Below are 26,043 nucleotides of genomic sequence, written 5' to 3'. Positions count from 1 at the left end.
AATATAGCAGAATAAATTAAATAATATAATGGGAAAAGTTTCAGCGTCACCCCTGAGTTACCTCTAAATTAATGCCACTCCCTGAACAAATTAATTAAGCAATTACACCCGTTATTCCGAATCCCCGTTTGTTTTGCTTAGTCTTTAATCATCTATTCTCAATATTTTTATTTTTATTTTTTTATTTTTTATTTTTTTTATTTTTTTATTTTTTATTTTTTGATAAACAGATTTTTTTTATTTTGGTAAACAGAGACCAAACCCAGTAAAACACAAGGAGTGAGAACAAATCTCAAAGATCCTTGTTTTTTGATTCTTGGCTATTCTTTCTTTCTTAAAGGCTTCATTTGTTTGCTTGAATAAAGATAAGATGGGAAAAAAGAAGTGGAAAAATTCTTGAAAAAAGTGTAGATTTCTTACTTTTCCCTTAAATCCCAAAATGGTAGATTGTTTGATTGCTTGGGGTGGGAAAGTGAGAGACAAATTTCCTCGATTTAAGGAAACTTGTCTAGTGATGTGGCAGCCCAACTTTTCCACCCCAAGTCAATTTTAAAATCCCACATATTTGGTGAGACTTTGTGGAAAAAGTTGAGAAAAGTAAAAAGTGGGACCCACCACTATCACTTTTCCACAAAACCCTTTCCTTCTTCCTCACCCCACTACACATGGGACCCACATTTTTTTTTTCTCACCCCACCTTTGCAAACAATCGCAGCCTAGCCTAGCAAGCGAGTGGGCCAAGAAATTCCCCTCCCTAGGAATATAACTCATACTACAACTCACAAATTCAGCAAAAAAGCATGGATATCATATCTAATTGTCTCCACATCAATCGAAATTATTGGATCAGCTTCCTCTAGAATCGAGACTAACCCCATTGACTTTGTATACACCATCACTTTAGGGAAGCCATTTTCTTTAACCCATAGTAGTGACTCTTTCACTACCATAGCCTCTCCATATAGTACCTCCCTAAAGTATGCTGCGGAAAACTAAGCATATATGACCCTGCCATGGTAATCTTGAACTGCAAAACCAATTCCTCCTTTTCATCTTCATAAGAGCAATCACAACAAATAAGGATCTCATCAAGTCTAAGTTTGACTTCCTAACTTGATTGGATTTCTTGATGTCTTTCCCACTGCTCCTCACTGCCAAACCCTTTTGCTTCCCAAAATTCATTGAACGTCCTTGAGCTCTTCTCAATCACATCAGCAGCTATTGGGTTCTTCTCATTAAACACAATGTCATTCCTAGATATCCATAGGGACCAACTAATAAAGGCCATTATTGCCAAGACTTCTCTTCCCCTAGCCTTAGATGGAAATTTTAGCTTGCTCTATCTATTTATGGTATCCTGCAGACGTTCATTTGGCCCTCTTCCAATGAAAAAATCAAGGTTGCTTCCAAACCAAACTGTCTTTGCAAAAGGACAATTAAAGAGGGTAATGCTTTATAGATTCTACCTCTTCATTGCACCATCTACACGAGAAATCAGCCTTGATCTACCTCTTCAGAAGTCCTTCACCAGTAGCAACTCCTTCAACACCTACTCTCCATAAGAAGTTGTGAACCTTTGGGAGTGTTCTACACGTCCAGATCTTCTTCCAAGTCCAATCAAAAATTTCTTCCCATTTGTGTCTTCTTGATGTACCTAGTTCAGGCGCTCATCCCTTACATTTACTTGTAGATGGTATGTAGATTTTATACTAAACTGAACATTCTTCAATCCTCCCCACACAAACCTATCCTCCCTTGGGACTAAGCTAATAGGAATTCTTCTTATAGCCTTTGCTTCCTCGATGTTGAGGTAATTGTATTCCAACTACAAAACACAAAAAAAAACAAATAATAATAATAATTAATTAATTAATTAAATTGCAATACAGTTGAAAGATGAAGATCCTTAACCAATTCGAAGAGCTTGATGTTGCAATCGAACGAACCACCGATCAATGAGGTTGAGTCACACCTTGAGTGTTGTCTTTAAGGTAATTGATGCACCCTACTACCAGGGTTCTTCGCACCACCACCTCCAAGATAAAACAACCTCCAACTAGAAAAGGAGGTGGTTCTTCTAGTCCCTTCAATGAGCCAAAAGCTACAACACAACATTTAGACCAACTCAAATAAATAAATTAACTTTGTAACACAAATTATGCAAGTGTGAGGAGTGTCTCTATTGCACACCACATGCAAGGAAGGGTTAGGTTTATATAGGCCCAAACATCACCTTACACCCCTTGAGATTCTCAAGGCAATGACTTGAATTTAATCCATTCAATAACCTTAACCCCACTCATGGTATTACCATGAATGGTCATGAAGTTGAAATGAGAATTGAAGGTCAAGAGTTAGAATTTAAGTAAATTCCACCCTTCAAGTAAGCCCACCACATCACCATGATCAAGACCTTTAAGACCCATGACCAATGTCATGAAGAGCCTCATGAAGGGCCTCCTTTACTTATGGGTGCCTCATTACCACCCTTACCTCATGGGTCCCACACACTAACAAAACAATTAAAATAAAAGAAATGCAAAAACTAATTTTGAAACTTAATATAGATTTTAATAAAAAAACCTAACAATCCCCCACAAGTTTCAAATAACAAAAAAGGACACGTGTTGTGACTGTATTAGACACTAAATGACACATCGTTGTAGGTGTTTTTCGGACTTGAACTGGCCATGTCCCTTATCTTGGATTCATGAATGTTTAGAGAACTTGCCTATAAGTTCTTATTGGCAGTGGCCAAACCCCCTACATCCACTTAGGTTAGTCTCTGACGTGCACCACAACTAACACCCCCCCCCCCACATTCCTTGGGGTTAGACTAAAATTATGTTTCTCTGCCTCCTTTGGATAGTCGAAGCATGAAAGAAAGTAGTATTGGAGTCATAATCCTTTAACCATTGAACTCGAGATTTTTGTTTCCATAATACTTCTTCTTTCCTTAGTTCCTCCTCAAGTGCAGCAAAAATTTCTCTTTTTTGGTCTAGTGACTCTTCTCCCCATAAGCCACTTTGAATCTCCTCCAAGTGGCTCTTTAACTTAAGGATATTCCACAGGATATATCCAAAATTTTCCTTATTCCACCTTTTGAGATCATTCTTGAATACTTCAAATTTTCCTTTAAAGAATAATTGGTTGTGTTCATTAGGCTTGCGTTTAGCTCTAACCATAATCCAATGGTGGCCTTTTTGGATTCTCCAATCTTCTTTGCCAAAATCCGAATCACTTCCTCATCTCTGAGTTATGAGGGGAAACAATGGAGTTGTACCCATAATTCACTGTGTGTTAAGTTCTATTCCTCTTTGGATTCCAATTTTCTAACATTAGTAGATTTCTTGCTACTTGCCATGGGCTCTCTTTGATAACATTGTTCATATCCATGATGTGCTGGAACTAAAATAGGAATCTTTGGTCCTTTATTGCATAGATTTCCACCTCGAAACGAGGGTTCCAAGCTTTATTTAGGCCTTCAAACACCGCTTGTTGTCTAAAGGGTTTTCCTTAGATAATCTGTCCAACCAAGGTAGTCGTCTTCTCATTTTTTGACTTTCTCCTATTAGTATCATCAAATGTGACGTCCTCATCTGAAAGATATTGTCTTCCTCAGAAAGGGACGGAGTCGATGAAGGTGCTGATGAATAGGGAGGTGATGGAGAAGGTGTAAATTGGTTTGGATGAGGGGTTAGGAGCAAAGGTCTAGGTCTCATTCTGCCTCTACTACCTCCTCCTCGCATGCAACCGCCTCTCAACCCTCTAGCTAGAAACATCGCCGGCAGAAAGAAAGATGAAAGAAGAAAATCAGTTCATTAGTTCATGCACACGATGGTAATAGAAACACACACACGGTGGAGAAAACAAAGTTCTTTTCCTTTGAAACAATAACACTTTCAAAGTTCAATTCATGGTTTGACATAGGGTATGTAAATTATTGTAATGATTTTTTTTTCATTAGATAGTAGGTATATTCTCAATATTAGTTTCAAAAAAAAAAAAAAAGTTTTTTCTACTTTTGGGTAAAGGACTTTTTCTTTGGGGGTAAGAGAGGACTATATATCAAATAGCTGAACAAGACATGAAGGTCCCTAATCAAAATACCTTTGTTCCTTTCAAACCATAAGAAACAAGTAGGGACATCTAGAAATTGACATGTCAAGAATACCAATATGTGAATTTTTTTCCCAAACCAACCCAGGCAAAGAAAGTGAATGAAGAATAAATAGGAAAAAGTAAGTCAGAAGAGAATAAATAGAAAAAAATACATAGAGATGAGAGAACCGACCCAACCACATAGGGTTGTGGAGGAGCTAGCCTCTACCTAGGAATGCTTTGAATATCTAGAAGGATTTGTGCCCAATGAGTGCTGAGAGGCTACCATATATAAAAAAATTGATCCAATGGTTAAGGTTGGACATTCATTTTTAGCTTATTTAAAGCCCAATCTAGTGGGGGGAAAAACCTGATTACCTACATAAAAACCTGATTTGGATTCCTTTCTCTCCCTTCTTTCAACTCTCATGCACATGTTCATCTTCCTTATACTACAACAATGTGTAGAAAAGAGATTCCAGAGATAGGTCTTAGAGAGGAGATTCTAGAGATAGGTCTTTCCTCTTATACTTGTCTCTTTTGCTTCCATTCTCATATTCCATATCTCTTGTGCCAACATTCATTTATTGAAATTTAAATATGAAACCCCTTGAGGTATTACAACCTAAATTGTTGACATGAAAATGTTAGAAACAGAAACGGTGGAGAAAAAAAGTTTTGGCCTTTGAAACATTAACACTTTCAAAGTTCAGTTCATGGTTTCATAGGGTTGTTTTTTAAGCCAAATGATCGGCCACATAATTCTCTTTGCGACAAACATGTTATAAAGAAATCTTCACAAAGGGGGGAGCAAGGAACTTTGATATCTGATCAATTACATGAGAGGTCCCTAGGGGTCAAAGTACAATTGTTCCTTTCAAGCCTACCAAGTGGGACTCTAGAAATACATGTCAAAATACCAATAGACCTTCTATTTAATAATCTATTAGGTTATGTGTTGTGCCATGTCAAACTATATTGGTCCCAAGCTGTAATCAAGCTACTTTAACTCTAGCTTAACCGAACTATCAATTTTGATTAATTTGACTATCACAGAAAATTTATGAAGTTATTAGGTACTCTCCAAAATTCTAAGTTCAAGATTAATCTTATATGACTGTTGCAAGATCTTGAGATGCTTCTAAAATTTAGGATTTGTTGATAATCTATTGAGCAATCTGCACGAATATTTGAAAGGTTGTTGTAATCACGATACTTCATCAAAGCTGAAGCGTACTAGAGGTACTTTCTTTAAGGTATTTAGACACCCCGATTTGTGCAATATGGGTACCAAATGTGTCTTCACCCCTAAGATCAGTCAGTTCAAACTTTTAAGGCTGCACCCAATAAATGTTACTTAAGGTGTAATCAGGTTATGTTCACTGCTTAACATAATAACAATAGGGGAGGGGGGAGAGAGAGAGAGGTGTAAAAAATGAGCTCAAAAATGGGTTTATATAGAGTCCCAAAGGTTGTGGGTGAAAGGGTAAGGTTGTCTCCTTTTGTGAGGGTACCTATTCAACTTAACTCTTACAGGAAGGTATCTATTCAATTGACCTCTCTTAGGGAAAGTACCTTTCTAATGGCATCATCACACTTTCACCCAGTAGTGGGCTTTCTGGATTAGGTCTCATGGCAAAATGGGCTTTCCGAATTAAGGCCTATGACCTAAGTCTCAAGCCATATAGAAATATTATTGTTAATTAATATAAAGTTAAATAAAAATGGTTGGGTCACACCAGGGTTTTGGCTTGGTTCGTGTCTCACATGGGTTCACATCATACTACGTAAATGTGATCATTAACCCCAAAGATATATTACATAGATCCTCACTCTATATAAATGAGATAATCAATTTCTTTCTACCCGATGTGGGACTAAAGTTTCCGTTATAGAAATCATAAGATAAAATACATAATTAAAAGATATATTTAAATAAATAATAATATACATAAAGTTTTAAACATATTTTCACCAGGCTTTGATATTCGTTTTGAATATTGCAAAAGTTTTAACATTTGAAGTTTCTAATCAAAATTTAAAATGTATAAGCTCTTCACATTTTCGATCAATTTCCAAATCTCAGTTGTAGAGGGCTACTTTTATATTCTAGTAGAACATAAAAGCCTAGTATCATGTACTAAGCTGCAACAAGTCCGATCAACTTAATGGAAGATAGATGAATGAACCATTGCATAATGTTACCAAGGTTTAAGGTTAATATTGTTTACATTTGCATTATCTTCTTGATTCAAATAAATCAAATCCTTAAGAGGCTGTTTGGTTGGATAAATCCAGGGATTTGCTTGGAAAATCTTATATTTTTCCTCTCCTCTCTTTGGTTTTTTTTGTGGTGCCCCGGTTTTTCGGGTTGACCCGCGCGGGGGTGGGTGAGTCTCCCCGGGGTTTTTTCACTACCGGAACCTGCGGCTTCCCCTTGACCAACGTTGCATCCTATCTAATCTTACTTGTTTCGTGTATTTGTTAAAATTATTATGAATTTAATTGTGAATATTTGTTTTAAGAAGAAGACAACTAAAGATTCAAGAAAATCCTCTTTGTTTCTTTCAACGTTGTGTGAATTTCCTACAGGGTGGCTGTTGATTGAAAGAATTTACTTCTGTCTGTAAATAAACTAAATAATTCCACAAAAAAAAAAAGAAAAAAAAAAAGCAAATTCAAAGGAGGATAAACAAGGGAACCACATAGCAGGATTCAAGTACATTGGGCTCAAAGATGTTTAAATTTCTATCGGATGCCGTTTCTTTCTGGGCACATAAATAACTTATCTTCCTGCTATAGTATAGAGGTGAGAATTATATAATAAGTTCTTGGAGACTTAAGTTCAGAGCTGTTTGCAGTAGGTTTATGATGGCTTGATTATTGCTTTCCATGATTAGATATTGTACTTGACTACTTGGAAGTTCCTAGCATAGATCAAAACCCATCTAATGGCTTGCTCCACTTGTATATATAGCAATATGATCTCCACACCTTTGAGAAAAACAAAACAGCATAGATTCCTGGATTGGAGGATGCCACTTGATATTTTTAAGTGGTGAGTTTCCAGCTTGTGAATCCGCTTTGGAATTATCATTTGTGATTGAGTTAGCCATCCACCACAATTGAGAGGGTTTCTTACCATTTCTTCCATGAGCTGAATTGTTGAAGTTGATCCAAATGAGCCAAAGGGTAACAAGATGGACTAGAATACTTCTCTGCCCTGATTTCTTTGAGATTTGTCCACTAATTCTGAAACCTGATCATGTAGGTCAAAAAAAGAAGATTACCACCAACAATCTGGAAATAGTTCACGAATGTAAGAAGCAATCTGAGTTCACAAGGAGAGATTGGGTTGAAGAAGTTCCAAAGCTTTCCAAGACAGTAGAGCAAGATTCATTAATTCCAAGTCTTGAAGATTCAAACCTCCTTTTCCTTTTGGTAAGCAAATGGTCTTCTAGCTTACTGTATGTACATGAGAAGTGTCACTGGAAGACCAATAGAGATTTCTGCAAAATGGTCTTGGGTAAGAAGAAATGACATATAGTGATTAGGCATGGCTTGGTCACTGAATCAACCCAGTAAGAACTTCAAAAGACATACATTACTCGCTCAACGGATCAGTAGGCCATGCTATTGTTGTCATGGCTATGCTCACCATCTTTAGACATCATGACTGGAATGATTGGGCATTCTGCTCTAGAATACTCGTTGAAATCACCTATTAAAGAAAAAAAATGCCAGGACAGAGAGCGAAATATTGAAGATTGTATTTCTTTGTAAGATCAAAGTGAATATGATAATGCTACTGTCTGAGAATTTGGGATCACCTCCCCTTGAGATCCTTACCTCCTTTTTCATTAACAACAGCCTATCTTTCCTGTATGTAAAAAACTGAGAAAAGAGAAAAGAAAGAACAGTAAAGCAACCTGCAGCTAATTTAAAAAAAAAAAAGTTTTAGTGGGGTTGAAAGTGTTAAACTGAAGGCAACCTTTTATTAAAGGTGAGCCATCACTAATTTTGGCACTTAAAAGGGGGACCTTTCACCTTTAGTTTCAACCCACTTAAAAAAACTGCCATTAAAAAACTTTCGAAAACATACGAGTTCCATTGTGTTGCAACCGAGTTTTCGATTTCGGCCGTCTGTTTCACAAAAGTGTGAAAATACACTTTTCGAAAATGGACAGTCAAAATCGAAATTCTGGTCAAGATCATCTTAACCATTCGCGGAAATGCACAGCAGTACAGCACCCAAGCAATTTCCAAAAAATACAGCTTCACCAATGGAGAATCAGAAACAAGGAATATGATTGGATATCTAAAACTGAGATAGAAGTGCCTCTCAAGAGGGGGTCTTGCTTGGGTCTTGCGCATTTAATGCACAGGACCATCAAGCCACACACTAAGTTCCATCGGATCAAAATTTTGACCTCAACTATTGAAATTCAATGGTGGATATTCAATTTCGACCGAGATTTTGGACCTGTTCGGCTTGACGGTCATGCGCATTGCCCAAGCAATTTCCGTCGAAAGGACTAGCAGTTGGATAGAGTAGAAAAGCTGCTGACGTGCTCACATGGCACACTGTATATGTGCCATGCCCCCTGACAATGGGTTCTGCCTGAAAGCAGCTTTTCATCCTCCAGATATCGCAGTTGCCCCCAGGGCGCTGCAAGGTTTGAAATTCCACTTCACTGATGCCGTGGAAATCCAGAAAGAAATAAAAAAGGACCAACGGCTTGCAATCTGAAAACACAGAATGTGTGTTGCAGATTCTAGTTTCTGACCATCCTAAGTGGGAAAACCGCAAAAGTCAAGGACGAAGTGGTCCTTCATCGTCTCTACTTTCTGTTGAGTGTTGGGTGGTCCTTTCCTCCACCACTTGTATGGTTAACTTTCCAAGCCCAAGCCCAAGCCCACATATTTGAAAATCCATATCCCTTTCAAAATCTATTATTAAACAAACTAGGGAAAATGTAGTATGGTCTTATCCACTACTTCCTCCATCACTCCTTTTCTATCGAAATCTCGGTCTTAAAAGCTTCAACTCCCCTTCTCAACCGGTGAAGGTGTCTGAGAGCCAACAACAGAAGGGCTGGGAAAACTTTATAGGTCGGAGACAATAGAAGAAGATCATTCATATAAAAATAAAAAAATGTGGCTTACGCGAAACCGTTGCGTCTGGTTTCCACCACAGAATCATCAGTGTTGGAGCCAAGCTGGCAATAGCAATTACCATAAGAAACCCACGTGTTTCTATCTCTCTCTTTGTGAATTACGTGCAGAGTATCTTCACCTGACCGAGGACAAGAAAAAGGCGGCCGGCTTTTAAACCATAAAACCCGGGAATTTTGTGGCAGAGGCTAACCCTAGTTAGCAGTTACCCTTGCAACGGTTTGTGAATTAACCACTCAATTCCCATTTCCCTAAAGTCTATATTCTCTTCTCCTTGATTTGCGTTCTGTATTTTCATGTTCGTTGTTGATCGCATTTTCGTGGTTTCCTGGTGGAAATTCGTCAGCCATGGCGGCCAAAAACCTGTACGAGAGTTTCTCTAAAGCTTTGATCGATGAGGTACTCAAGTGGGGTGCCATGAAACAGACTGGGGTGAGCTTGAGATACATGATGGAGTTTGGCTCCATACCCACTGCCAGGAATTTGCTTATCTCTGCTCAATTTCTTCATAAAGAGCTACCCATAAGAATTGCAAGAAGAGCCATTGAACTCGAAAGCTTGCCTTATGGTTTGTCTGATAAACCTGCTGTTTTGAAGGTACTTTACCATTTTTAATTTTTTTGGCTTCTCTGGGTTTTGTTTTTCGTTTCTCTTCTTGTTCAGAAGAATTGGATGTCTTTCGTTTATGTACTCCTTACGGTTTTTTAACAAGAAGAAGCTCGATGAATTGAATTCAGAAACTTCACGTGTAAGGTGTGGGAAGAATCTAATGGAAAAAAACAGAGGCACCAATCCTTTCCAGTTTACGCCAGGGTTAATGGCCTCTGTGTTTGCTTGAGGTTTTGTGCTTCCGATCTGGCCCTTTTTATAATCACTGACGATATTTTGCGTGATCTTTTATCTCACTATGGCTTCCTGTGGATTCTGGCTATTGACAGAAGGTTTCAAGGGGATGTTGGAGGTTTTGGCTCCTGTTAGGGCTTTATTTTGTGGCTATTAGAAATCGGCTGAACCTGTTCTGAAGGTTGTTTGATGGAGTGCAGATTTTCTGTCCTGCTAGGCAGATATGTGCCCTTGTTTTTGTGTACTTGCGAGAATTTTCTGAATTTGCTAGCAAATTGTGCAGGAATTTGCAAATTCCTAGTATGGATAAGTACACGTGGTTTTTTTGTTTTTTAAGATCTGTTTACCCCTGGCAAAATGTTTGTGGCCATCTTTTGAGGTATAGGTTGTTCAGAGATGATTATCAAACCGGGCAGTTGGCAACGGGAAATTTAGTCTACTACAATTCTAGAAACTAGGGGTTCCCCCATTCTACTATAATTTCAAATCTAAGTTTTCTTGAGTCCTTTTCAATATAATAGTGCAGGTAGAATTATAAATGTCTCTATCTCTTGGATATTTTTGAACATTTCTGCAGACAAATTTTCATACAACCTCAACAACAACAAATTCAGCCTTATCCTATCTTAATGGGGGTTGGCTACATGGATCCAAAGATATTCATGTGTGGGGGAAAATGGTGTTTGAACCAGGAATAGGAAAAATATGGGAAAAGAGGAACTCCAGTGCATAGTTCCTCCAGCGTTTCTTTCTAATTGTGTATGTGATTTTAGATCTCATGCTCCCAATAGCTTGAGTACAGGCTGTTGACATTATTCTATGACCTGGTGTGTGGAAACTTAGTCCAGTTGAGACCCAAGTATTTTGAATTCTCCAGTTGATTTTGTGAGTTGGCAAAGGTCTGTTATAAATAAAGGTTCTAATCTTATTTTGATAATTCTATTTTAGGTTCGAGATTGGTACTTGGATTCTTTCCGTGATCTTCGAAGCTTTCCGGCCATCAAAGATTCAAGTGATGAATTGACTTTTACAGAAATGATTAAAATGATTAAAGTACGACACAACAATGTGGTCCCTATGATGGCTTTGGGTGTTCATCAACTGAAGAAACACTTGAATCTGAAGGTCGTGACAGAAGGGCTTGATGAAATTCACCAGTTTCTTGATCGCTTTTACATGTCAAGAATTGGGATCCGCATGCTCATTGGTTAGCCCTTCTTTATTCTTAGCAATCTCATTTGGTTTCCCATTATACAAGCATCAGCATCTCTAGTTGCCTGGATCTTGTATCATGTTTGTGAGAGCTTTACTGACTAGAATTTGGACTGTGGTTGAAACTCAGGGCAGCATGTGGCATTACATGATCCCAATCCACAACCAGATCGTGTAGGTTACATACATACCAAAATGTCTCCTATGGAGGTAGCACAAAATGCAAGTGAAGATGCGCGTGCTATTTGTATGCGAGAGTATGGCTGTGCACCTGATGTTAACATCTATGGTGATCCCAACTTTACATTCATGTATGCTCTTCTGTGCTATTTGGTAGAATATTTATAATTTCTTTTGGTAGCAGCATATCACTCCTTTCCTGATTTTCTCATTCTTTCTCTGGTTTTAGGTTTCCTTTTCCTATTATTTTCTTTTTATTATTTACCTGGGTATATATAAGTTAACAAATTCAAATGGGTCATTTTTTGTAGCACAGAGGATACTAACAAAATCATTGCAGCATGCTACTTGATCTAATAATGAAAAGTTCTTGGAACACTGGTTGGCTGAAGACTTTTTTTGTCTGCAATAACTTAAACACATACCAATTTGGATACTGCACCATAATTTTATGACAATCCAATTAATAATAAAGTTAAAAGCTCGAAGTGGATAACTCAATCCACAAAGCAGGCTTGATGATCCTCCCAGTGCATGAGATGGCCCTTTCCTTTTTTAAATAGTTCCTTGGGAAGTTCCTGATGATCTTTGAATCCATGAACTATGATGCCAAGTATTTGGTGTTGTGCACAAAAACCATGCTTATGCTTCATTTAGGGTTGAATCTGCAAAGAATGTATACTGTTCTATGGTACATTTATTTTGTTTACTACTGTAACAGGTATGTCCCAACACACTTGCATCTTATGGTATTTGAGTTGGTTAAAAATTCCTTGCGTGCTGTCCAAGAGCGGCATATGGATTCAGAAAAAATTTCACCTCCTGTTCGGATAATAGTTGCCGATGGAATTGAGGATGTTACAATAAAGGTATCTATCTGTAATGTGGCAATTCCATTTCTGTTTTGTATTTGAGCTAGTGGTTAGGCTTGGTGCATGGAATAGTATTTTTTTTATTTGTATTAGATAATTAATTTGAGGCGTTGCTTTAATGTACTTGGTGAAAGTGTTCCTAGAACTGGTGTTATATAAGACCTACATTAACATTGTTGAGTTCTAAGATTTAGAAATTAACATCTTTTATATACTAGTAGTAACATGGGGAATGATGTACCCTAGATAATTGCATTAATCAGTTTTGGAGGCTAGCTAGTTCTCTGTTTTGATCAGCTAACTCTATAATATTTTATGAAGGACTAGGATCATCTGGTAATGACTTAAAAATATTCCAGAAAATCATTCTCTATAATTTACAGCACAACACAGGGAGCCTCCATGGACTTCTTTATGCTTGTTGACCCTTAAGAAGATTCTGGAGCAGCCAGCTAGCTGTGGATTTGAAGAATTGAGAATACTGTTGCTGGGTCAAAAGAGTTGATTAGTCAAACAAATAGAAATTGATTGCAAGGGGGTGATACTCTTTTGAGATCCAAAGACTAACAGTCTCACAGCCTTATTCAAATTCTGATCCGATTCATGGTCCCGACAAGCTATATTTGAGAAAAAGGGAACACTATATTTTAAACCTTTTCTAATCCTATGGTTAAGATTGAAACGCTTGAATGTTATTAATCCAAAGTAAATTAGCTACCAAGGCAGCCCTTAAACATATTGTGTTCCTTGGCACAAAAATAATACCCAAATAATCAAAGACCAAAGTAAGGCTTGTAGGGTGTCATTTGACCCGAATTCATCCTTAACTCCTCATCCCCTGAAAATTTCCTCCTCTCACTTCTCAAAAACAGCATAAGGGGGTGGAGCTTCATGAAATTTGTCCAAAAGTTGGCCTGTTCTGTGCAGCTTCTTTTTGATGTTCCAACTGATCGTCCACTGGTTCTAAAGTCTAGGGATTTGTAAGATAGGACATTCCAACTTGAGTGCTGTCCTAATGGGTCATTATTAAAAACTGCACAGGGGGATCAGAATACAAGGCAAGCTTGGTAAGTGTTTCTCCTTTGTATCAAACACTTTGTAGATGCAGTTCCAATAAAATATTTTGACCTCCAGAAGTGCAAATTTATATATCCTCATTATTTTCCAGATTTAAGGTTTTCAAATATAAACCTTTCCCATATAGCTCATCTCCAGCATGGTCCAAAACCTCAGTGAGGTCTTGAATATCTTGAGAATCTCAACTTTCTTAAGACGAAAAAGCATACAAAATAAAAAAATATTTTGTCTCAAAAGCTCAATCGAGATCTTGAATATTTCAAGAATCTCAGTGAAATCTCAAATATTTTGAGAATCGAACCTGCTTAATAGGCAGCTATGTAATCATAGTATTGTAGTGTTGGACTTGGGAGCTGAGATGTGGAAGACTAGGTAGTAATGTACTAAGGTGTCTAAGGTTAGATGTCTATGTAATTGCATTAAAAGCACTTGGTTGTCTCTAGTGGTTTGTAGTAGAAACTTAAGTCTTTAATTATTTCTTACATTATAAGTGTCTTCGTGTATTTTGTTAGGCTTTCGGAACCTGCAATCAGCCTAGGGACTGAAAGGAAATTCAGATAGAAAAAGAAGAATAGAAGAAGACTGAAGAAGAAGAAAAAGAAGAAAAGGGGGAGAGAGCTTGCATGTATGTGTTGGCTCTCCCCCGGTACTTTATTTATAATGTAAAATCAAATTTCAATTTAGGAAACTTTCCTAAAGGGAGTTATAGCAAAAAGGAAAATTACATATTATTTAGAATCTCCGAAATCTATGAAAAAGTAACTATCCTAGGGAGATGAATTGCCAACCAAGCAATAATAAAATTAGAAAGTAACTAAAATAGAAAGTAACTAAAATGGAAACTTGAGCTAAAATAGAAAGTGAAATATTAACATGTTTAAGCATAGTTATGTCTCATATCACTCAAACAAGGTCTTGGATGGGCAATTTTAGCTTTAGAGTTCGGCATTTAGTACAAAGGATACAAAAATAAAAACATTAAGTTAGGGTTTTCTAGTTTCGTTTTTCATCTTTTTTACTTTTTTTTAAAGATGAATATTATAATAGGTTTATGGGAAATTTTTAGCGCTACACCCTTAGTTACCCCTAATATTAGTAAGCCCCTACTCTTAGTCCATCATTAGTAACTAGTGATGTCACCATGTTATATTTTTTCAAAAGACAAAAATGCCCCTCATCAGAAGATCACTAGTCTTCCTAAACCATAACCACCAAGTGGGACCCATTGACTAGCAAGGAAGAAAATTTGACCGAAACAGGAATTTCGACTTTGCAAAAGGCTGAAATTAAACATCGAAATTTCGGTGGAAACTGGACACTTTTTTCTAGAAATTGGAACTTCAATTTCGGGCCTCATATGGACTCAAAATGATTTGGATTCTTGCATACTACCTATTTCAAGCATAATAAACACAATGGAACTAGCATTTTGCCCCCCCAAAAAAAAAACCATTGAAAATTTATCATTCAAGTATACAAACAAATGATTGGTTCTGACAAGTGCAAACTGTATTGCATACATGCATAGAATCATCAACATACATGAATTGTTTGGTAGAATGATTACATATACAACAAGTCAACAAAATAAAATGACCGGTTAGATCAAGTGATGGTGTCTCACATATATTAAGTTGAAGCCTATATATTATATATACATAAAATAAAAATACATAATTTTGGAAAATAATTATTAAAATCAAAAAATGAAAAAATGGTATCAAATAATAAAAAGATAAGTTTAACAAAACACAATCATTGATCATAGTCCTAGGTTAAACACATATTAATTTCAAGGCAATACAAGATCATTTAAGGCATGAACAAAACAAAAATAAAAAAAGGGGAAGTTTGGAACTGTTGGGTATGGCTCATGCTTCACATTCTATTGTTGCTGGAGTTTCTTTTGTAGCTGTTGTGGCTTAGGAGGTGTTTGAAGGCAAAAAATGAGGAAAAAAGGTGTTTGAGGTGCAAATGGGATAGAAATCAACATAAACTAAGGAAAAACAAGTTGGAATGTTGAAATGGTCGAAATTTGACCCTTTTCCGAAATAATTGGAATTTCATTTCATTTTTGAAAAATATAGACATTTCAACCGAAATTTTGACAATTTCGGTTGAATTTTCTTCTATGCCGACTAATATTATTTTTTCTCTTCTTTCTTTTCTCTATCTTTTCCTGCACCCTTCTCTGCAATCTCTTGCAAAATTTGTGATGTGTTTCATTATTATCTATTGCATCCAATTTGTCAAATCTCATCTTTGGTTTATTTATTTTTCATTTGATTCTAGACTCTACTTTTTGTGAGATCAAGTGCGACCTCCTGCCACCCTTTTTTCCCCCTCTTTGTCTCTCTACCCTCGATCTTGTCTTTATTATTTTTTCCTCTCATTTCTGCTCCGACTCTCTTTCTCATTTTTTTCCCCTTTGCCATGATGCCAAAGGCTTCCGCACAATCAGAGCCCCCGAGGGGGGGATTTTATGGAGCCTTGCCCCGGGAATTTTCACTGAGAGGCTGTTTCTATATGTAGACCACAGGGCTACAACTATGGTCCACCATCCATTGTGAAGGCCCACCTATCCATATATTCTCTCATTTCTGCTCTCAATTTGTCTGCTTTATTCCACTCTCTTCCCCCCCCCGGCGTTTCTGCTCCAAATCTCCATTTTGTTCTTTGTTTTTTCCTGTCCTGGTTTTTGCTTCCTATTGAGTTACTCGTTTGCATCTTCTAAAAAGGAGTCTTAAATAAGGCATATGTTGGCTCTGACGTGGTCCAGGTGTGCAATGTTTTGATATTTTTCTTCTTTTTTCATGCTTCTGTTGGGAGTGGAGCTGCCTTAAGTGATGATCCATTAAACCAACAATGACTAGTCACTTCATCAGACCAGGCTGCTTCTCACAGCACTCACATCCCATAACCTAACCAGGCTGGTTTTCGGGCTTGTTCCTATGGGTGCATATAAGGTTCTCATCACATCACAAGCACCAAGCCTAGATGAGGTCCCAACAAAAGTTTGGAAGGCCCTAGAAGTATGTGGGTTCAAGCTATTTAAGAGGATCATGATCACAAGAAAAATGCCAAATGATTGGAGGAGAAGTGTTGTCATTCGATGTACAAAAATAAAGGGTGATATCTAGAGTTGCATTAACTATAGAAGCATAGAGCTAATGAGTCATACTATAAAACTTTGAGATAAGGTTCTTATTTTTTTTGGAATAATAATTGCTTAACCAAAGCCCCCGGAGGAGGAAAGAGTATACAAGGGAAGGGAGGAGGGGGGGGGGGCGGGATTACAATCTACTGCTCATAGAAATCTGACTAAAGGACTCATGCCTCAAAGAATCATGTTGCTTTTATGCTAGGTAGATCTGCATTATATGCTATATAAATACTAGGAGGCTCATAGGAGGCTCATGGAAAGTTGCAACCCATATGGTAAAAGTGTCAAGTAAATACATAGAAGTAATTAAAGATGTGTATAAGGATGTGGTGACCGATGTGAGATCTGTGGGAGGCCATGGGGAATTCTCATCGATGGATGTATTATGTCATAGATCAGCCGAGATTTGGGGATCGACTGTGGAAGTGAGAAGCTTTAAGATTAGTGGTTTGAAGTATATGATGTGAAATTTTAGGCACACTATGAGGGATAATGAGATGGTGAATAATAAGGAGGGGAAGATACTACCAAGAGACTATTTCAGATATTTGGGGTCTATTATATATTTAATATATAAAAGGTAACCTAAATGGAATATAGATTTAAAGTGAGAAGTACAAAATGGAGAGGTGTGACTGACACATTCTATTAAAGCTTATAGGAGAAGTCAATAGTACTTACTTGATTGCTATGGTGTATGGGGTAGCATATTGGCAGTTCAGAAGTGCCGTAAAACAAACTGTGTTGCAAAGACGAGAATATTGAAATTGATGTGCGGCAAAAGTAGGAAGGATGAAGTGAGAATGAATGTATTAGAGCTGATGTAAGAGTTGCCTTTCCTCCTCTTCCCTTCCCATTCCGCTGATGAAATGGGGGATATCCAGCTATCTCAAGAGCTTGGCTCGCCCTTTCCTCACTTCTCACTCCTCTATTCCCCCTTCCTCCGGGCAGTCTGTCTCTTGTAAAATACTGATCCCCCTTTGTTGTGCAACATGGACCCCACTGAGGATGCTACTGTGACTGATATCTCTTCCCCTGCATACACCTCTGATCGTGATGACTATAGAAGAAGTATGTGTGCTAACGAGGGTTGTCTCCATTTCGACGAAGATTTCATTGTTGAATTTAAATCAATGAGAAAGAAGAAGAAAACGAATAGAATGAAAAAATAGGCTTGTCAGCCTAGTGATCTGATTTGTTTTTCTTTCAGTGCTCAACCTTTTTCTTGTTGTTAGGCTTAGTGCCTTTGGTTGAGCCTCTCTTGTTTGGCTCTTTGTTCGGCTCTGCCCTTAGTGCACTTAGTGCTCTCCTCCCAGCCTTTCTTTCTTTTGGTAATGAATTTATTTATTTATCCCCCCAAAAAAAAAAAGAGTTGCCCTGATCAGCAACAAGCTCCAACGATGGCATTTGAGGTTGGTTCAGTCATGTGCAACAGAGGCCTGATGCCCCAGTAGGAGGAGTGATCTGATTCTGATTAAGGAACTAAAAGAGACAAGGGCAGGCTAATATATAACCATAGGTGACGTTGTGAAGAATGATATGCATAGTCTGTCTTTTGCCAAGTATGATCTTAGATAGAGCTTACTGGAGAGCATTGATATTGTTGACGATACGCCTCAGTTCTTACGGTTGTTTCTGTTTTTCCATTTCTAACATTGCTTGTCTCTTTTTCATTTTTATTGTTCAATCCTCTTCATTTGTGTATATTTCTGTTTTTCCTACTTCGTTTTGAAAGGATCTATGCAGCTGACCCGTTAGTTGGGATTAGACTGAGTTATTGTTGCTTACTGTTGCATCCCAATAGCATGGAATCTATCCACACCTGCCTCTCCCACTTGCTTATGCAAATTATATTTGAGTTTAATTTCTGAATGTATTAAAGGACTAGAAATAAGACTCAAGTAGCCAACCCATCTGTTCGGATAAGTTTTAGATGAGTTAAATCAATAATCTTGTGTATGGCATTCCTAATTTATTTACAAAGAAAAAACAGTGCAGGAAAATGTACTTGACTTTTTGATATAGTTTAAAAATTGATTGATCTCCTTCATATTTAAGATTTCAGATGAGGGAGGTGGAATACCAAGAAGTGGCCTTCCGAAGATATTTACATATCTTTATACTACAGCAAACCACCCATTGGATGAGCAATCGGATCTTGGAACAACTGATGGAGTGACAATGGCTGGATATGGCTATGGCCTTCCAATAACTCGTTTGTATGCTCGATACTTTGGAGGCGATCTGCAAGTTATTTCAATGGAAGGATATGGTGAGTGCAATATCTTCCTGGTCAATCTCCTATAGTTCAACAAAAGGTCTATTCATCTTTAGTGATCTTTGCATTCCTTGCTTTCATGTTTGCACCCCCTTTCCTTTCATGGGGAGAGTTCTTCCACTATGTTCTAAAGAGTGAATTAGTTGTTCATTACAATTGTAGCTATTGATGTTGAAGATAAAGCTTGTGAACCTTCTTTAACTCTGTTTAATGTTTGCATTTGGTTCCCTAATTTGCTGTAGTCACTGAAGAATGTGTTTGAAATGTAGTTTCACATAACTCTGTGTGTAATGTAATTTTTTTTCTTTCCGGTGAAATGATATTTCCTTTTCTCTTTCGTTGTTTCAAGCATATCCATTTTGGTTGGTAAAAGCATCACATTGTTCTACTGCAAAAACAAAAATGTTTAATTGATTCTATTGCTTTGTGATAATGATATGCTAGTGATAGATAATAGGACCTCTATATTCGAGCTTGCCTAACCTATTTCAATTGAATTAGTTAGCCTGTTTGTTGCTTAAAACTTCCCACTTCCCCTTTACTTTGATAGAGCTCTTCTGCAGCAATGCTTGATAAGAATGCTGATGCAGAAGCACTTTCTTGGACCAGGCTGGAGCCATTTGAAAACCTAACAGGAACCTGACCTGGATTGGTATTTAGGTCTAGTAGGATAATTAGAGATTTATTTTCCATATTAGGATAATCCATAATGAGATGAAACAATGTCCAGTGATGTAACAATGAGATACAAAAGCTTGCCAACCAGCCACTGATAAGTTCTCTTCTTTTGCAATGGGGGAGGGAGGGTGCCATGAAGATGATGACACCTCAATAGGAGCGGAAGTAGGGTTTGTCCCAAGAGATCTATCTCATCTAGAAGGTCAAGAGCAAACTTCCTCTGACCAAAGAATACTTGATGTTGTCCAACAAGTTCATAAACTTGTTGGACAAAAAGTTATATGTTCGTGATGTGCTCAGGATTTCTCTAGTAAAAGATTTTGGCAACAATAAACCAAAAGCTCCCCTGAGGATGTAATCGTGGTGCGCGCAAGCTGGCCCTGATGAACCTCAGATCAAAAAAAAAAAAAAAAAAAAATAAACCAAAAGCACTGCAGTACTGATGCTGTCCTGACAAAAAAGACTGCATAACTAAGGCACTGCACTGAAAACCGAAGCTGAGACAAAACATCACTAAGCTTCTCAAGCCGTCCAGGGCAGATTGCTTGGGCCCATGAATTGCCTTACATAAACAATCACCATTGCCAGCTTGAACACCACTGCCATATCTTGGGAAAAGACCTGTATAAATCTTCTATGTAGATGACTGTGAAGTGAGGTACTCTTCCCATCTAACTGATATGACGGGCATGGCTCATGGACAACCAATACAAAAGGAACTCAGAATGAATCAAGCTATGGAATGTAGAATAGAGGGGTAGGGCAAGGAAAGAATGGAGAGTTTAAATACCTCATACTGGTTTGAGATTTTGTGTCCCTTCCATGACCCTTGAGGAGCACAATCGGGAAACGAGAAAGCAAAAGTTCACATTTTGCAGCCAAAACCAATAGAAAGTAAGAAGGGAGGGAGAGAAAGAGAGCAATAAAGAGAAAAGAGGGGTTTGAGGAAGATCACATGGATGAAATTCCTGGTTTTAGATATATTGATCCTGGTTTATCTAGGTGCAATCAGTGGTCTCTTCAAAGCATGATACAAAAGAAAAAAGTGATTCTAGAAAAAGACAAACAAAACAAACCAAAAAAAGGTGGAGGAAGGAAGAACAGATAGATGAAATACCCGGTGTTGAGATTTCATGATTCTAGTTTAGCTGCTTGTGAATCAGTGATTCCTGAGAAACGAGATTCAGAAAAACAAGCATAGTTGGGTTTTGGTATGTAACTGAAGACACTGGGAAGCCTGAAGTGATGCAGTGCTAGGCAAGAAAAATTCTGACAAAGAAAAACACTGAAGGAATTCATGACAGGACATGTCTGAGAATGGTTAAAAAAGACACACAGACTCATGACTAATTTGCAAGAGGGGAGGTCCCTACATATTGGTGCTGGTTCACAGGACAGCTCATGGTTTGGGGTATTGGGATTGGATTGCCTAATACCATCAATAGTGCACAGTTTTAAAGGTTTACCGATATCAATACCTGCCCTGTACCATATTGACAAACCAATGGTAAACTGCCAAACGTCTGTTTCAAGCAAAACTAGGGCAAACTTAGTTGCTACAGCCGATCCTATTGGCACCTTTTTTAGTTTTGAAGGTGACTGATACCCAATTCGGTATTGTACGCTGAAACCATGGGAGAGGTAAAGGATTTTGGTTGCTGAAGAGGAAGAAGGTTATTTTTATCTACTGAAAAAGTATACAAAAACAAAAGCGACTTTACATTTTTAAGGGTAATTATGACTTATAAATGTGATATGACGTGTGTGTGTGTCTATGTAATTTAACTAATAGAAATCTCCTGCATAGAAACACTTGTTGGGGGGGAAATTACATAGTTGTAAAAAAGTGAATCTCCCAATTTGAGAGATGTCAGTTTGAGTACTTGATATACCACCCAAAGTTCTATTGAGGCTTGCCTCCCTTGTGATTGCTTGGTATCTATCCCCATGTGAGACTAGACTGCTATGACCACTCTTATTCATAGGGGTTTCCTCCCTTCTATTGTTTAATGTTTATCTGATGTGTAATTAAACTCCTTTCTCAATTGTATGGGGAACACTTCATGAAGTTATGTAAGGGCATCCTGTATGCTGAAAGAGCACCCAATTTGCATAGATTATGCATCCTTCCAATCCTTTGATTTTGGTGATCCTACCGATGTGGATGTTCAAATGTTTTTCTGTATTTTTGTTCTTTTCCTTTATCTTATGCAATGAAGAGGTCATTGGTTCAAGTTTCTTAGAATCAACCTCTCTGTGGCAGGGGTAAGGCTGTGTACTGTATGACTCTTAGCAGACCCCACAGTGGCGGGAGTCTTGTGCAGTGTGTACACCCTCCCTTTCTTGGTTTTATGGAATTAATTGAAAGATTTTGTGAGCGAGATTCTCTAACTTAATGCACTTTAGAGTTGTACAGGTTGTAGCTATCAGTCTGTTTGGCCCATACCTAAAGTTGTTGCATGGATGATGGTATTAGTTAGCAGGTTAGGTTGAATGGTTTCTCACTCTTCTGTTATATTGCCATGGCTTTTGATTAGTGGAATTAATGTTACTCCAACTTTTATATCACTCATATTATGCACATATGGTAATTAGTTGATATTGTGAAATGTATGGTCCTAGTATTAACACAGAATGTATGAACAAATAATTCTTGAATCTGAGACTGAATTCTATTTTGCTGCTCTTTTTAATAATTTATACCAAGTTCTTAAAATAACAAAATCGTTTGTTCTGAGTTATTTTCTGGATCTAGATTTGCTTACTAGTTTTGCAGTTTGGTACATTTGGTGGGTATGCATGTTCTATGGTCCTTACCTCAAGTGGATGCGCTCATTAATGGATTATGTTCGTGCCAGAAATTCTTTCTTGGATTCACTGTTTCTATTGCAAAATGATTGCTTTGTCTTTTTAAAGGCTCAAAAAGACTTGTCAATTAAAAGTAACCCTCAAACACAAGTTGTTCATATTTCCAACATGAAGTACAAGTTTGTCGTGTTATATTTCTTGTTTCAGTGGTAACCTTTGTACATCCTCATATCAAGATCCATGACATTTTTCTACAGGAACTGATGCCTACCTTCATTTGAGTCGCCTTGGAGATTCACAAGAACCGCTGCCTTGATCCTAGGACCTGCTTGAACTTCCGAGCTTGTAATCACAGAAGAAGAAATGGGAAGAAGGTTTACCAACTTCTGATGCAAGCTGGAAATGGCTTGCAGATTATCCTGTAGTGTGTGGAGTGTACATTCTTTTCTCCATTCATGTATGCGGTTCTAACTTTTATAACTGGAAAGTAAAATTCAAAGTAATTGTTTCCCAATTGTCAATTTCGAATTTGCTTGGTTGTCTTTTTTTCCCATGTCAAATGTTGTCTCCAAGAGACGGGGTTTTTAGTGGAGTGGTCTGCTCATGAGTAAAGTGAATTTTCCTTTAGAAGGTGTAGCAGATCACAGCTGTGTTCTTCCCCATCCTTAAGCCTTGCACCTTTTCATTTGCTCCGAGTACTTTTAAAGTTCTTTCTTCGATCTTCTCAGAGATCTTATTAATAGGGCTGCAACAAGGTCAGGTTGGGCCGGGCTTTGACAATCCCAAACCCAGCCTTGTATATTATAATCTAAACTCATTTCTGTCTTGATCCTAATTTTGATCCTAATTTAGTGTCAAGGATTATTGTCTCTAACCCTAAGCCCTACAAGGCGAAGTTAAGCTCATTTTTGCTTTGATTGGCCCTGTTCCTCGCCATGATTGGCTTTATTTCTAGCCTTGGTATTGACTGCCCCTATACTTGGTCATGGGCTCATGGCCTTGATTGGCTCTATTGTTGTCCTTGTTTCTAATTCCTTGAGATCATGCATCAGCGACAAAATTAGAGTTAAGATTAGGGTTATAATAAGGGAAAAAAATCAGGGATGGATTGTGACAGTCCGGCGGGCTAAAGAGTAATTTCAGGCCTGCCCTTGGCTTTAGTCATGGCTATAATATTTTAGCCCTAATCTGCCTTCAGGGTCAAAATCTTGAGCTCAAGCCTTATTCGAGCTTAGAGTGGGTCAGGACCGTCAAAGAAAGAGAGAGAGAGCCGAACAAAACTTACAGAGAGAAGAAAGAGAAGAAGAATCCGAATCCTCACCCCGTCGGGATAGCACAGAGTGCTCTCCGACGGGTTCCCGACCACACAAATCAATGGGGCCCATGGATGAAATTTTAATTTTTTTTTTGTTTTTTCCAAATAGTGTTTTTCACCATGGGCCTCACTGTTTTATGTGGTCGGGAACCCGTCAGGGAGCACAAACGTCGGAGGAGCTGATCCGGACTCGAAGAAGAATTGAGTAGTATTTTTAGCTTTCCATTGCTTCTCAACTACCTCGTTCTTCCCCATCCTCTCAGTCCTGTTTGACCGTTTGGTTCATTATGAATCCTGAGTCAAATATAAAAACTGTTACCTCTCACTTGAATATTACATCATGCATCAACTTGGTCAATCTAAATTAATTGATGATAAATTTAAAATGATGCATCATATCTAAAGGATAAAATAAATAGAATCTCCTCTACCTAAAAAAAGAATGACGTAAAATGTCTTGTTAAAAACTATATTTAATGAATTTATTCAATTAAATATTGAAAATGACGAGTTAGAATATATTTTGCTTATCGTGTGAGAGTAGAAAAAGTAGAAAAGAAAAAGAGGGAGATAGAAAAAAGATTTCTCTTTCCCAATAACGCTTTTAATGAATTTGTTCAATTAAATATTGAAAATGACGAGTTAGAATATGGTTTGCTCATCATGTGAGAGTAGAAAAAGCAGAAAAAGAAAAAGAAGGTGAAAGAAAAAGAATTATTTTTTTTGTCAATGCAGGGTTGGTAAAGTGATAATATTCATACTTTTCAATGGAGAGGTCATGGGTTTGACTCTTGCAAACGAAAAAGCTCCATCTGAAGATATAATCAAGATGCGCGCAAGCTGGCCTGGATGAACCTCAGACCAAAAAAAAAAAAAAAAATCACTTTCCTAAAATGCTTCATAAGCATGAAAAATTAAAAAAAGTGGGAGAGATTAAGATTGAGAGGGAACACCTCTGACATTATATATATTTTATTGAAAAAACAACATAAAAAAAGAAAATACTTTAATCGAAAGCGAAGCGATTCCAAATTTGATTGTTTCCTTTTGACTTACCCCTCAGAACAGAATAGTGATCAAATGACTTTTCCCCTGAAAAACCAGAATAACCATCTTGTGACAGATTATATCCTTCCACAGAAAACTGTAAATTTATCATGATTTTGAAATTATATTACTATTATGAAAACATTGAATCAAGAAAAATGGCTTCATTTCTATTTTCTTAAAAGTCTTTAATCATTCAATTTGCATACAATAATAACAAAATAATACTCAAAACTGTAATTGTATTTCACAAAATAATAATAATCAATATTAATTGCAATCGCATTTTCAATTGTACATAGTTATTTATAATAATTTTCTTTTCTCTATTTTATTTAATTTTTGTAATACCTAAATGGTTTATTTCATTTCTTATTATTGTGGTTAATTTAACTAATTAATTATTCCCTCTCCCTCCTCTCAGTTATAGGAAATAAGATAAATTGCTGGCACATTAATATGGAAGAAAAAATATCTAATTTTTTAAGAAAAATTAAAATATCAGTAAATACTAGAAAGTCCTTTTATCTGATTAACCTAATACCACAATTATTCCATAACATCTCCTCGCTTTCTTTCCATTCTCAAAGGGCGTCTTATGTGGTCTGATCAGCCCATTAGTTATTCTCTATGGTTTCTTTTCTTTATTTTTTTGGTAATCCTCTATGGTTTCTTTTCAGAGTTAGTAGAAAGCTTAGTTTAGGGGCTTAAAAAGTGAAAAAAAGTAGCTGAAATTTTTGAAAATTGGGTTGGCAGTCTAACTATCAATTAGGCTATTGATACTCTACAATTGCAAAGCTGTAACTTTTTTCAACTAATTCTAATATAACAATACTTCAAAATTATAGTACACAAGGAAAATAATATATCAAAAATCACCTAATATGTATATAAAAATCTATAATTTTTTTTTAAGAATTAAAATATATAAAATTTTTGTAATTGAAGGATTTGAATAATCATTCAACTCATTAAAAATAAATAGTCTAATAAGGTCATATTGTTATAAAATTAAAATATAAATTTACTTCAGAGTTTCTTTTTATAGGTTAGTAGTATTTCAATTGTCTTTAGTATATCAAACTTCTTTTTCAAAAGAAGATAAATTTAAAATTATTGTGTTAAACTATAACTAAATACATAAAATAACCAGAGATAAAAGCCACGAACATTCCAATTATCCATCAGATTTTGTATGATTATTTATTATCCTAAATCACACGTAATGTATTAAAAAAATGAAAAAAATTTAAAGACACCCCAAGATATATGGCAAAAAGCTCAAGCTCCCCCC

The 26,043-nt window shown here is 36.9% G+C and overlaps 1 protein-coding gene across 3 annotated transcripts; it reads left to right on the top strand.

Moving 5' to 3' along the window:
* Positions 1-9,116: 9,116 nt before the first annotated feature.
* Positions 9,117-23,148, top strand: LOC149019389 (pyruvate dehydrogenase (acetyl-transferring) kinase, mitochondrial-like). 3 transcript variants are annotated; one of them, XM_089153404.1, is made up of 7 exons: positions 9,117-9,495; positions 9,623-9,873; positions 11,068-11,326; positions 11,462-11,642; positions 12,233-12,380; positions 18,682-18,895; positions 21,996-22,634. In XM_089153404.1, exons 2-7 carry the CDS (start codon positions 9,625-9,627, stop codon positions 22,070-22,072), a joined length of 1,128 nt encoding a protein of 375 aa, XP_089009530.1. In that variant the 5' UTR covers positions 9,117-9,495; positions 9,623-9,624; the 3' UTR covers positions 22,073-22,634. The 3 variants fall into 3 exon arrangements, with proteins under 3 accessions (XP_089009530.1, XP_089009529.1, XP_089009531.1); XM_089153403.1 differs by having other exon boundaries at positions 9,118-9,873; XM_089153405.1 differs by lacking the exon at positions 21,996-22,634 and adding an exon at positions 22,645-23,148 and having other exon boundaries at positions 9,120-9,873.
* The last annotated feature ends 2,895 nt before the right edge of the window (positions 23,149-26,043 follow it).

The sequence above is a fragment of the Hakea prostrata genome, chromosome 4 (assembly GCF_041222555.1).
Source record: "Hakea prostrata isolate BN-2017 chromosome 4, UWA_Hpros_2, whole genome shotgun sequence".
NCBI classification, from domain to species: Eukaryota; Viridiplantae; Streptophyta; class Magnoliopsida; order Proteales; family Proteaceae; genus Hakea; species Hakea prostrata.
The sequence above is the reverse complement of the archived record's forward strand: the minus strand, read 5'-3'. Positions and strand labels throughout refer to the sequence as shown.